Source organism: Moschus berezovskii, chromosome 19, assembly GCF_049115385.1.
Source record: "Moschus berezovskii isolate FMDL1 chromosome 19, NW_MosBer_1.0, whole genome shotgun sequence".
NCBI classification, from domain to species: domain Eukaryota; kingdom Metazoa; phylum Chordata; class Mammalia; order Artiodactyla; family Moschidae; genus Moschus; species Moschus berezovskii.
The window spans coordinates 17,547,278-17,561,351 of NC_142478.1; the positions used below are offsets into that span (position 1 = coordinate 17,547,278).

The 14,074-nt window shown below is 40.7% G+C and overlaps 1 protein-coding gene across 7 annotated transcripts in view; it reads right to left on the reverse strand.

Annotated features, from left to right (window-relative positions):
- The window catches only part of GAB1 (GRB2 associated binding protein 1), a 123,394-nt gene that overhangs the window by 12,613 nt on the left and 96,707 nt on the right, over window positions 1-14,074 (reverse strand). For 5 of the 7 annotated variants that reach the window (XM_055405483.2, XM_055405481.2, XM_055405487.2 and 2 more), the window contains exons 3-7: window positions 11,463-11,688; window positions 11,036-11,116; window positions 6,547-7,148; window positions 5,041-5,126; window positions 4,545-4,848 (exon numbers count right to left, since the gene is read on the reverse strand). In XM_055405483.2, coding sequence (XP_055261458.2) covers window positions 4,545-4,848; window positions 5,041-5,126; window positions 6,547-7,148; window positions 11,036-11,116; window positions 11,463-11,688 — 1,299 coding nt within the window. The remainder of the gene's footprint in view (window positions 1-4,544; window positions 4,849-5,040; window positions 5,127-6,546; window positions 7,149-11,035; window positions 11,117-11,462; window positions 11,689-14,074) is intronic. The other 2 variants (XM_055405484.2, XM_055405482.2) reach the window with 1 other exon arrangement.

A 14,074-nucleotide genomic window follows, 5' to 3' on the forward strand; every position in this document is an offset into this window, starting at 1 on the left:
AACACCATCTTTAAAAAAGCATGTTAATTTTTAACAACATTCAAAAAACTGCTTTAGAAGCTCCCTTGAAAAATATTCTTATCTAAGATACCAGTGTGCCTAAAGGATCTACCTAGGGAAGCTGCTCGATACGTCTTCTGGGTGCTTCCTACACCAAAGCGAAGATCCAGCCAGACATGAAGATACTTTAACCAAACTAATGTACAGAAACACCAGAAGTAACCTCACACCGCTTTTGTGAAAAACCAGTACAACAACTAGTGGTCGGAACTATTGTGGAAAGCCACAAATGGGCAAAGCCAAAAGAAACAAAATAAAAAGACAGCATATCTGAGGCTTGAGCAGCTGCTATTATCATGTTAGAAAGAGACTGAATGAGCTGAGTGAAGTGCAGGGATGAAAGCTGGTAGGTTTATGTAAGGACCTACTTTAAGAGAAATCACAATATTTCACAGAAATCTCCCCAACTTTACAAAATTGCTTTTCCATTAAAATATGAAAGTTTCAATTGAAGCAATCAAAACAGAATTTGTCCTGCATTTCCAATGACTCCTCTGCTTTCCTAATATTTAATACAATACATGTAAATGATGATTTTCTCCTCTATTAATATACATAAGGCATGGCTCAGAACAAATACTCTGAGACAGAAATAGTATGGGTGAAAACATAGCTACCACAGTTGGGTGATGGATAAAGGATCCATGAAAATACATTAAATGTAAGTGTTTAAAACACGTATGCATTTCTGCAGCTTCAATTACTCAGAAGTATTTGAAAAACTCATCTGCTAACTACTAATTACAGCAGCTGACATCTATAATTGGGGGTATAAACAAGACTAGAATGTCACTCATCCACTGTAGACCCTTCCCAAAAACCCAGTCACAGAAACTGGTTACATTGGGTGTTGAATTGGTTCTATTGAGTTTTGAAACTAATGAAGCCATATTTTATAGAGCTAGGTTTGCTTATTACGAAGTTTCGTTAATAAGAGATACTAGAATAACAGATTGAGTCATGTCTCTGATGTCACAAAATCTGAAAAGAAACTAGACTCATCAGATACTACGCACAGTGAGAAAAATTTCAGGACGGTCTGACAGGCTAAGTTTTTTGTTTTTTAAATGTATGCTAATTAACTTTTAAAAAAGTATTTTAAAGTCTTTATCAAATTTGTTACAATATTGCTTCTGTTTTGATTTTTTTTTTAGTACTGAGGCATATGAAATCTTAGTTTCCCAATCAGGGATTGAACCCACACTCCTGCGTTGGCAAGTGAAGTCTTAACCACTGAACCACCAAGGAAATCTCTATAGTTTAAGATTTTAAAGATAAACTTTTCTCTAAGATCTGAATATTAAAACGTTTTTCTCAAATAGCTATAACTTTCTAAAAAGTGAGTTTATAATGTGTGCCCTGCAGTATTAAATACTTTCCCATGCTTCCTCTCACATCATATTGATTTTCAAAAGTAGAGCAGTGCTAAAGAACAGCAAAACACATTTTTTTTTTTTTCTATTTGCATGCAGTATTTCCAGGTGGTACTAGTGGTAAAGAACCCTCCTGCCAATGCAGGACAGTTTTCCTGGATGGGGAGATCCCCTGGAGGAGGGCATGGCAATCCACTCCAATATTCTTGCCTGGAGAATCCCATGGACAGAGAAGCCTGGCGGGCTACAGTCCATGGGGTCTCAGAGTCAGAGATGACCAAAGCAACTTAGCATGTTGCTAATTATCATGGAAACTTTCTGAGGTCAGCAAGGTAGATTTGTTATCCCCATTTTACAGATGAGGAAACCAAGTCCCTGAGGGCCAAGGGACAAGGGACTTGACCAAGGCCCACAGATGGGGACTGATGGAACTGGTACCCAAAAAGCACTTTTTTTTTTAAATTACTATGACTTTAGTAACCTCTTTACTGTTTTGCTAAACCTGTTCTCCTTTTTTGCTTATTTTCTTTGCCAAAAACTATGTGGAAATTTTATTCTGGGTGCTTGTTTAGTTCATTTCGTATCTAAGCAATGATGCCAAATCAGTCATCTGACCCATGAGCTCAGGATTGTCTTTCTATAATTCAGCTTATTTTTTTTCCCCTGCTGTGCCATGTAAACTTGTGGGATCTTAGTTCCCCTACCAGAGACTGAACTCAGGCCTTCAACGGTGAAAGCACAGTGTACTAACCACAGGGCCACAAGGGAAGCCCCTCAGCTCATTTTTTAAAGATGAAACAGAATCTTTAAAAGTAACTAAGGGATCTACTTTGTTCTGTTCTATAGTAGAGTCACCATCGGTTGGTTCAGAGGACTAGGATAATCTCTCATGTACTAGAACATATAGTACTTTCACTACTTTCACAGGGAGGTATAATGATGCATACAGGCAATACATATGAGGTATAGTACACATGCCACATTATTATGCTCTGTACATAAAGTAATATATACCATGATGCAGGGTCCATGAACTCTGTCACACCTGGATGATACTAAAAGCGTGTCACTATGATCCTGCAACTTTTCCACATCAATAGGATTCTCTTCTGATTCTGCGTTGTGCTTACCACATGGAACCATGAACCGTGAAATACACTGGGAATTTTCAAGCTGTGCTCTACTGAGCCAGAGGGGAGCAAAGGCTGAAGGACTCAGGGCTCTGTCCCTCACCCAAACCACTCCACCTCCGTAGTTATGTAGGGACCTCAGGATATAAAACCGTTCCATTTGGTGTCAATAGAGGAAAACAAGAAAATAATCGGTTGAGCGTTAAAATGAAGATCTCTTTCACAGAGTTCATAACACTTCCATCTTTATCCTTCCACCATCTGTGGGCGCAATTATAAGTCTATCCATGCCCAAACATATGTTTGTTTGTTGTAGGCATAGAATAAAATGACTAGTGATGTCTAAATAGATTTTAAAGCAAATGAAGACCAAGAGAAACAAGAACAGAAGTTATCATATAAAAAGCCTGGGATGCTCACGCCCTTTCTAAACCAGCCAGCCCCAATCGTGGCCCTGCTGCCAGGGCCATGTAGATGGCCAAGGGTGTGGCACACGACCAACGGACTGACCAGCTGTCTGACCGAAGATGGGCACTTGACCCAAAGGCAGCCTGCACGAGGGCTGGCCTCCAATCTATAGTATGGACAGACAAATGAGACCCATCTGACGGTGACTGAGCGAGCTGGTAAGTCAGTGACGAACAAGGCAATTTGCAGGGGACGTGGAGGCTGTGAGGGCCCATAAAAAGCAGCCACGGGGCAGCATCAAAGGAAACAGGAAAGAAGGGAAGAATGTGAGGGAGAAGCAAGCAGGATCAAAGACCTTCCAAAGGACAGAAATGCAGGGAAGGCAGGACAAAGTGACAGCCGCCGCGCAGTGTCTCAGCTGCCACTTACCTTCTCTGTTCATTTACTTAACAGCAGAAGAAAATAAAGCTCATTCTCTCGAAGATATTTCCTACTGTCAGTCTCTGTTCCCACGCCGGGAACTTAACTAGAGTAACTATTAAAGATCCAAGGCCAGGTTAACGAGAAATTTACACAAACATTAACATGCTTTTAAAAAATCTACATACAGCACATGGCTTTTCAAATGTGCTGGATGCCTCAGAAATGGTGCCCTGCATCCCACCGCCAACACACTAACTTATTTGGTTACCAAGATTAAATCACACCAGCAGCATGCTGGTTTTAACCATTCGAATCCAAAATTTAAAAACGTGGGTATATATGACCAATTTGGCTGAAAAGTTTCTTTTACCTCGAGTTCTTGACAAACCATGCCACCTTAGAATTTAATGTTACTTATGAAGCCCAGGACAAAAGAATAGACCAGAAGCATTTGCTTATACCCCAGCCAAGGCAGAATCATTTTTCAGAAATTGTTATACGGACAAAATAGAAAGAGTGTACAAGCAACCTTGCTGTTCTTAAAGAATGACGTCAAGGGCACTAATAATCTCAAGTCTGCTTTGATATCAAATACTCTGGAGAAGAGGTTACCAAAGGGAAGAAAAGACCATATCTAGCTTGTAAAAGTGTATGGTATGGTCTGCAATGTTCTGTTCTGTTGTTTCAAATAATTAAATTAGCTAGTACAGCTTAGAAATCAAAAGATAATATAAGTAGAACCCCCAACTCTGAACTTCTTTTGATAATCAGAATATTTTCCTCTAGGAGCTTTGTTAATTTCACAGGTTTATGAAGGGCTGCCGCCAGGCAATGGTTAATTACTCCATTTGGATGGGGCAAGGGCATTTCAGTTTTTCCTAATTATCTACCGCTGCTTGCCAATCCTGGTGAATATTTTAGTTTGTAACCTCTGCTCTAGAGATAGGAGACTTAAAAACATACAGCATCAACACAGGACATAACAATTATTAATCTCTAGAAAGGAATACCACTAAAATAAGTGGATGACTAAGGAAACGTGAAATACTTCTGAATTACTAGTCCCGATTCTGTTTTGGATTTAATGACAGTTAAATGCGGATCTAAATTGGCAACCCCTGGTCCTTTTGCCATGCCATGCTCTCCTTACCTTTTCTGTCCGGTTTGAGGTTCCGATCCACAGGGGGTGGTTCACAGTCTGCAACAGGAACTGGCCTTCTAGGAGGGGTCTTGGGGCTGGACCTGAAGCCCATATGAGCGGGAGGAGGCACTTGCATTCCAAATGAAGAAAAGTCAAATGTCCCTGGAGTCATTGGAACATAATTTGCTTCCTGAATTGGTTCTGTGAAACTGCTGGAATGTTGTCGTGGTGGAGAGTTGGGATTCATGGGCACGTAATTTTCATCCAGTTCTTCACTTGATACACTTCCTGCTGTCAATATGTTTTTGATTTTCTAAAACACAGATACATTTCTTTTAATAAGCAAGAACTGTTGTCAAATAGGAAAACGTATTTGTAAGTCATGCCTATTCATGTGGATCTGAAGGGACTTTTATTTCAGGATCTCATTTAGTCTCCGGGCCCTAAGTGTAAAAGGTTTTGACAATGAAATACAGTCAATGATGCTAAGGTCAATTATACTTACAAAATGGTTGTGGAAGCCTTCGAGTGAACTAGATCTATCACTTGGAAATGTCCGTGGAATATCATAGCAGTCTTGAGAACTAGCATCTAAAACAGAGAACAAACTATCAATTTTCTCCCCATCTCTGCCAGTTCTCAGGGTAATCAGGCATGACCTCTCTCTCTTTTCATGTATTCATGCTTCACACACATAAATTTTAAAAAGGATGCTCAAAGAAAAATATCTTGAATTGAAACATTAAATAACTAGAAAATGCAGACACAGGCTAACCAGTACTGGTATTTGATTATGACACTGAGACAGGTTATCTAAAAATGGAAAAAGAAATACTTCTCCTTCCTCATCGTTTGAACCCTTGGGTCCAACTTACATCTCACTCACTTCTAACTACCTCAAGATACATTACAGCCACTTCGAGGACTAAGTTAGAAATTGGTACTGAATGGCTAGACAAGTATTGGTACAAGCACCATTCACAACACATCAGATCTTCATCTTCTTTAAAACAACTGGATAACTCTATCACGAAATCCAAAAGTGTCAGCACATAGTTTTAAGGGTCTGTGCCTTTTAAACTTTTTTTTTTTTTAATTTTCAGATCTCTAAGAACCTCAGAATCTAACCCAGATTCAATGGTACAGAAATTGGCAAAATGACTAGGGGTAACGGGAGAGAAGATTCACAGCTTTAAAAATATATAAAACCAAATAAACAAAAAGCAGAATGACTTAATTGGAACTGAGTACCAACTGGCAGACATAATGTAAAAACTGTTATCTGGGAAGGAAACGAACAGAGCCCTGAGTACCACCTGGCAGACACAGTGTAAAAACTGTTGATCTAGGAAGGAAGGAAACAGAGCCAAACAGATGTAACCCAGAAGTGGCCGTAACAGGACACAAATACAGGAAAGGGCATGACCCGGCAAGGCTTTGTGGCTGGTCCATTTCCTGTTCCTCTGCCTCAGGGGTCTGCTCACCCAGGATACAGAGAAAGGGAGAAGCAGGGGTGCAGGCTTCCTGAAGCCTAAAGTATTACTAAGGCCATACTTCTTCAGGGATGTGAAACTCCTCCTCTTCTTCCCTTACAGCAAAACACCACACTCAGGCACATGCCAAGCACACAAACATACTTCCCAGGATTTACTGAGACTCTGACATCTTTGGTATCTCAGTGGATACCTGCAGCGCTTGAAGGAAAAAGGGACTGTCTTTTAACGTCACACTTTGCTTCCAAGAACAAAAAGAGGTTTGGGGGACTTCTCTGGTGGTCCAGTGATTAAGGTTTCCAGCTTCCAGTGCATTGGCCACAGGTTCGACCCCTGGTGGGGGAATGAAGATCCCACCTGCTGCAAAGTGCAGCAAAAAAATTAAAAAATAAATAAGTAAAACAAATAAAACATCTTGGGGGGAAAAAATGCAGGAGAAAATGTTTAAAGAAAAAAAAAAGAGAGAGGAGATTTTCTATCATTAATCTCTAACCCGGGAGAAGCCAACCGGTGCTGACCTTTTAGCAATTTGTTCAGATCCACAGTGGAGATGGTATTGCTCCGCGAGGGCGGCAGCCCGGCGGTTGGGATACAGTAACTGCTGTCAGTGTCCGAGGCCGTGCGTGTGATGCTACACGTGTCCACAGGAGATCGGTCATGGGCCGGGTGCGGTTTCGGTGGCCGAGGCGGAGGAATATCTGGAATAGTGTCCAGCTTTGACGTCTGCCCCAAGGCGCCTTCTGGAAATGTTCGTGGAATCTGGTAAGTATTACCAGGTGTTGGAGGAATGTCGTAACTAATAGATACATGCCTCATTTGAGGCTCCACGCTCGAGGTCCCAGACGGGGTGTTAAAAACATACAGTTCTCCGTCTGCTTCGGTACTCGATGGAGACACCTTTGGTAAAACGTCGTGGGAGTAACTGCGGGGCAGGTTATAAAGGCTGGAGTCTACGGAGAGGGATGCAGCGCGAGACGGTGGAGAGTCGTACATCATGTGCTGCTGGAAAAAGCCGTTCACTCCGTGTTTGCTCTGGGAGGAAGCGGGGTTTTTATGAGAAGGGACGTTATCATTGCAGTCGGTTTCCGAAGAGGTGGATTTTGCAGAATCAGCGTGCGTTCTAAATAAAAATGGTTAATGACAGAAAAGAAAACACGGTGAAGACCTAGGACTACTTTTAGTAAATATACTTCTAGCTTAGCAATCAAAATCCATGGCTTTTTCTCATTCGATTTTTTGGTGTGTGTGATCCATCCGATTGAAAGCACGAATGTTCCTGAGTTTTTTAATGATTATGCACCAGATAACAATACTGCCACCACAAACCCAAAAGCATTCTCCCTAATTCCTGTTCCGTACCTGCCCACACCCTCAACTCCACCTATGAATTCCACACATAAAACCACAATTCCTGAAGCATTGCAATTAGAAAGGTACAACACTCGGAGGAAGGTAAATGATTAAAGGCACAGGACACTGGGAAAAGCATTTCCTCTGAAGAGCATGCAAAAACTTCATACCAGTAGTTTATCAAGGTGATCCTTAGCTCTTTAGCTCACCTGTGGCACTCAGTTGTCAAATCTAACGATGACCTGGTATTAAATGAATTCAGTGTGATCTACAAGGTGTCAACTCAATAGGTTCTGCATATCTTCCTTTCTACTAATTTTCTTTAACAGATATTTAGCCAATGTCATAAGATCAAAGGATCAAAATACAAGCCATGGGGTTAGCCAACTCCAAACAATAATTCACCTTGAGAAATTTCATGAGAGTGTCTTTTATACTTTGCATGCATTTTCGGTCTCTGTATTTTGTGGTATCACAAAATTTGGGAGTAAGTCAAAATGCAGCTACCAATACCCGAGTGCTTGTCCTTCCTTAATGCTAAACTAGATACCTTAACTACTTATGTATGTTGTTCAAAGTCCTGGAGGAACTTAAACTCAATATTTAAAAAATAGTTAACTTGTGATAGTTCTTTTCAAGGGCATATCTTCCTGACATCTTGGTAACATCTGGCACTGGGTATTGCATTTATTCACTGACACTCTCCCCTCCCGCCCAGTATCACAGGAACTTGACTGCAATATCCTGACCTTCCTTCTTCCTCACTGCCCTTGTTTCACTGACCAGCCCTTTCTTCCTATCTGTCCACCTGGAAGTGACTATCAGGAATCAGTCCTGTAAGTCTTCACCGCACACACCATTAAGAAATCCTCCTTTCCCGTAACTTCATCTCTACTGAATGCTGACGACTCCCATCTTCTCACCAAACTCTGAGTCCCATATCTGCAAACGGTTCAGATTTATTTCCACTTGCTTATCCCAGAGTTCCCTTGCGCACGTGTACCAAATCAAACTCAACTTACTTCTCAAATGGGGGGCCCCTTCTGACTTGCCTTGACAAGAAATGTCTTTATCTGAATTGTCTAAACTCAGAAGCCCATCAGCTTTGATTCATTCTCTCTGATCACCACCATCGCTTGGGCACAAAGTCCTTCTTTCTACCCAAGTTATCTATTTCCCTTCTCTGTTCCCACTGTCACCACCCGAGTTCAGGTCTGGGTCTCTGCTGAAATCTCCAACACTGGACCCTCCTCAGTAAACATTGTTCCTGTAGTTTCTGCCTCTTCCAATATATCCTTGATACCACCCACAGGACCAAGACTGTTAGAAGATCAATATTTTCAAAACCTGGTTTTCATGTCACTCATCTAATTCAGAGAAAATCCTGTTAAGAGTTCCTACAGTCTACGGGAACCACAAAAAGCCTGCAAACTACTCTACTTGGCACCGAGGCTACTGTTATTAATAGCCTGGTTCCACCTTACATGTCCAATCTTACTACCCACTGGTTCCTCAGTGGAACCCTTCACTCCAAGCAGCCTCTCTTCCTTACTGTCTTCCTCTGCTGGCTCTCATCTTCACTTTCCCTTGCCCTCAGGTTATTTTTACATAAATTTTAATGACGGTCTCCTCCCACCAACCTGGTATGGTTCAAACCCTACTCCTCCTATGAACTGTCTCACCCTCCATCTTGAAAACACATGCACTGTCCTTTCTAGGGATTTCTAACACATATTCTAAAATATGCACTTCATTTAATTCAAACATGAAGAGGAAGCTAGAAGTACAACGAGTACTAAGTTCCCTGTCCTTGACTGGTTTAGAGTTTAATGGGGAATAAATGCAACTAGCAAGTTACTTCCGATTCTTGGAGACATGAAGGCACACCTAGAATGCTGTGAAAACCCAGAGACAGTTAATCCTGCCTGGGTGTTTGGGGGAAGGAGGAGGAGCAGAAGTCTGAGCTCAGGCTTGCAGGACAAACGTAGTTCTCAAGGCAATGCTCACATCTTGCCTTCCTCTGTAAGTATCTTCATGCTTTACTTTTAAACTCTGAAGGTGACTGCACCTGAGGGGGCTGTATCTTATGTGATTAGTTTGGCTAGTAGAACCTAGCCAAACGGTGAGCCCATAGCGGATACTTCACAAATATTTGCTATTGAACTGTCACTTTTGCAAAATACAGATACAAAATATATCTGAGTAACGATTTTGAGCGTAATTTCTGTGACAACAGGAAAGCCATGATACCAGTGAGATTGATGAAAGATACTACATAAAAGAAAATGTACTGAAATCTTGTCACTTAGCTGTTGGCTTTTAAAAAGGCAGATATGGAAAAATAATTGTGGAGTTCCCTAAAATAAAATCTTAGTTAGTAGCATATGCAAGAAAGTTGCGAGTGTATAATTTTAAATTCTCACAGCAAACAAGCAAAATCAAGTTAGAATTTTATATTATTAACTTGTGATGATTTATAATTTTTTTTTACTTTTACAGGTAAAATCCCATTATAACAAATATATAGAAACTTATCTTTGTAAGGTTTGTGAGCTTCTTCCGCTATCCCAGGGAATGGTTCTCAGAAACTAATTTATGGATCGTAACAAATTCTATAAAAAATTTTTTGAACAAGGAGTCTGTATGACCCTAGAGTCCAATAACAGTCATTTCCTACATGAAAAAAAATCTTTCTTTCGTTATAAAAATAATTCTGGAATCTAATATGTTTAAAAAATATCTTTCACATTTCAATGCAATTCACATCCTCCTTAAATAAGACAAATTAAGACAAGAAATATACTCAATATTACTAGTTCTGGGAAAGATTGAGGGCAAAAGGAGGGCATGACAGAGAATGAGATGGCTGGATGGCATCACTGACTCAAATGGTCATGAGTTTGAGCAAACTCAGGGAGATAGTGAAGGACAGGGAAGCCTGGCGTGATGCAGTTCACAGGGTCACAGAGAGTCGAACATGACTTAGTGACTGAACAACAACGTTACTAGGTGTCATACAGCTGTTAATGGTGTCACAGGCATCGTGATCATGTTTCTGGCTCAACTCTCATTATTACTTCCAGCCGTCCAGTTATCAACATCAAATGAGAAGAATAAGCAAATTAGAATATAATTAGCTTAGAAGAAGAGAGGGGTTTGGGAGCAGAGATAAAGATGACAGGGAGGGACTTCCTTGGTGGTCCAGTGGTGGACTTTACCTTCCAATTCAGGGAGTGCGGGTTCGATTTCTAGTTAGGGAACTAAGATCCCACATGCCTAGCCGCAAAAAACCAAAACAGAAAACAGAAACAATATTGTAACAAATTCAATAAAGACTTTTAAAAATGGGGCGCATTAAAAAAAAAAAAAGGGTGACAGGGAAACCAAGGGCTTGGGGAAAGGTTTCACACTTTTGGTCAAGCACTGAAACCCATACACTCCATTCTACTTAAAAATCTGTTAAGTCAAGGTATGTGGTAAGCTCTGCTTCATTGCCAGGTGTGAAGATTTGAAAGTTTCAAAGTTTTTAGCAATATATTTGATTTTGCCAAATTTCAGTAACATCTGACTTGTTTAATCCATAGAATTTGCTGTATTGGGATTTTACCTGTGAGATTAATTTCTCACACAGATTCAAAGCAACCACAACACACTCACTGCAATGGAATTGTTTTGCTTTCAAAATCTTCTAGCAGTAGGTATTCTTCTCCTTCTTCAGAAACAAAAGATGACCCTTGGCTGGTTTACAATCACATAAGAAATGGAGCAAGATCACCATTTATAAATCAGTGACATCTGTTAAGCAAGTAACACTGTGAGTCCGTAAAAAAGACTAAGACCCAGGAGACAGATTTCCAAAAAAGCCATGAAGGCATGAGTGTTCTTTGCCAAAAAATGATCAACAATGTGTTTCTTCAATAAAATCTCCTGAATATCAGAAATCATTAGCGGAGGAACATCACCCTGAAGTGTAAGCCTAAGAGATGACCTTCTATAGATGGTTTCTTTTAAGCCTTCAAATCAGGGTTAAAAAAGTTTCAAGAGGCCTAAGTGTATGCACACACATGCACCACACGTGGTTTACCTGGTGGGTTCAGGTTTCTTGCTTTGACAGTTGATTAGCAAGAGGTAGTCTTGAGGATCCTCCTGGATGCCAAGGGTTTCCAGGTGCGGTGGAAGGCTGATGAGCTGATAGGGAGGCGGTGCAGCAGCAGAAGAGGCATCCACGTGGGAGGACGGTGGTGCTGTACTTATCGCCAATGGTAAATCGACTGGTGCCTGTAAGGAGCTGCCAGGTGGTTTCACAGGATCTGCAAAACCCAAGTGTGACCATCACTGTGCATCCCATCTTAAGGTTTCTTTAACACAGCTAACTGAAAGTTTGGGGATAAATCGTTTAAACACAGAGAATCTGGATAAACTAGGACAACGCCAGTTAAAATTCGTACCATGTAAATGGTAATACTGATACAGAAAATTATTGGTTCTCATTAAAAGAGATCTGAAGATAGGGCTCTTTCTTCCAGATGCTCTTAAAAAACAAACAAACAAACAAAAAAACCATGGTTGGGAATTCCCTGGCGGTGCTTTCACTGCTGGGGCCTGGGTTCGATCCCTGGTCAGGGAGCTAAGATTCCATACGCCACCAAAAAAAAAAACCATGGTTAACATTGCTTGAAGACTTTGATTTTGAGGCTATTGGGAATGGAGATGTTAGCACAAGTAACAGCAGATTTTTTCCCCCATGATAATCAAGTGGAAAAGCCAACCTTTCTCAGTCAAGCCAGCCTTCGAAGGAGACCCACTTTGTTATATGATATCTACAGGCACATGATGCTGTGTATACCAGGGCCAGCTCTTCTCCCCATGCTTATTTTGCTGTTCATTCTTTTCTTTGTACCTCTCAACTGACTAGGGAGAAATATGTCTAGTTCCAGGATTCACATTTAAGAAAACAGCTTTTCCCCCTCAGCTCATAGCCTTATTTTCCATTTACTGGATTTCTGTAGTATTTTCATGCAAAAGCAGTCGGCAGAGAAAGTAGTAATTTATTAAACACTTAACTGAATTCTGAGAAGACATATGAAAATACCTAAACTGTGTAATAAGTCATTTGAAAACAACTGGAAAGCCTAGAAAAAAAATCACACTGTATTCACTGACAACTATGGAAATTATTGAGGACCCAGGAGAAAAACTCTGTTAGTCTATTTAGCAATATGAGGCTATAAATCCAGGGGAAAAAAGGATAAATGCTTATATTCAAATAAACAAATCTGTTCATATTAGAACAGAAAAGGTTGGGTTGAAACTGAGATTTTTCACAATAGAACATTACCTAAAGATGCTAAAACATGGTAAGAAGACTTAAAATGTTCTACAGAATAGAATAACAGGCAGGTCATTTGGTCTATCAATTCCCTAGGGAAGGGCTACACGTCTGCTCTCTCTTCTCTGAATTCTACAGAATAAGTCCACATGCTTTTGATGAGGTCTTTATATATTCGACATTAACATCCACATATTCACTACAGCCAGGATTCAGTAACTCATTTCAAAACTCTTCTTCTTAGGCAGAGAAGCTCATATCCTAATGGTAAAGCCTGAATATTAACATGCAAGTATTGTATCTTTCACCCCAGATAAGCTCAGTTGGTAAAGAGTCCGCCTGCAATGCAGGAGACCCTGTTCTATTCTTGGGTTGGGAAGATCCACTGGAGAAGGAATAAACTACCCACTCCAGTATTCTTGGGCTTTCCTTGTGGCTCAGCTGGTAAAGAATCCACTTGCAATGTGGGAGACCTGGGTTGGATCCCTGGGTTGGGAAGAACCCCTGGAGAAGGGAAAGGCTACCCACTCCAGTATTCTGGCCTGGAGAATTCCATGGACTGTATAGTCCGTGGGGTCACAAAGAGTTGGACATGATTGAGTGACTTTCACTTCACTTCACGGCCATCTTTGGGCTTCCCAGGCGACTCAGTGGTAAAGAACCCACCTGCCAATGTGGGAGATGTGGGTTCAAGCCCTGGGTTGGGAAGATCCCCTGGAGAAGGAAATGGCAACCCACTTCAGTATTCTTGCCTGGGAGGAAATCTCATGGATAGAGGAGCCTGGCGGGCCACAGTCCATGGGGTCACAAAGAGTCAGCCATGACTGAGTGACTTTCACTTTCACTTATGACAGGAATTCATTCGTTCTTTCTTATTTATGAAAAGCCAGAACAGAAGATGGTGGAAAAATAAAACTTTCCAACATTTATATGAGATAATGCCATAATTTCATGAGAACTCATACGAACCTCATCATGTCTGATGTTGGTTATAAATAGTGTTTATAACAAACCTCATGAAATTTTTACTGCTTTGATTCTGTTACAAATATAAAGAAATTTATTCAAGGGGATTTAAAATGCCATAGATTTATCAGTGACTCAGAGTAAACCCTCGTGGAGTGTTTAACTTCAGAGAACTATGAAAAATATTTACCCTTTAGAGAGCTTAAGGAAAATACATACAACACTGAGGCGAGAAAAGAAGCAGAGAGATCACAGAGCAGTTGCTGCATCCCATGTACCCTAACGGGTGTGTTTACAAGTATATTTCACATACTTCTTTCTTCTGCCACAGAGATTTGGTGAAACTGTACAATCCAGTTCAATGTTTACTTCTGACCAAACAAAATCAAACCAAACACAGC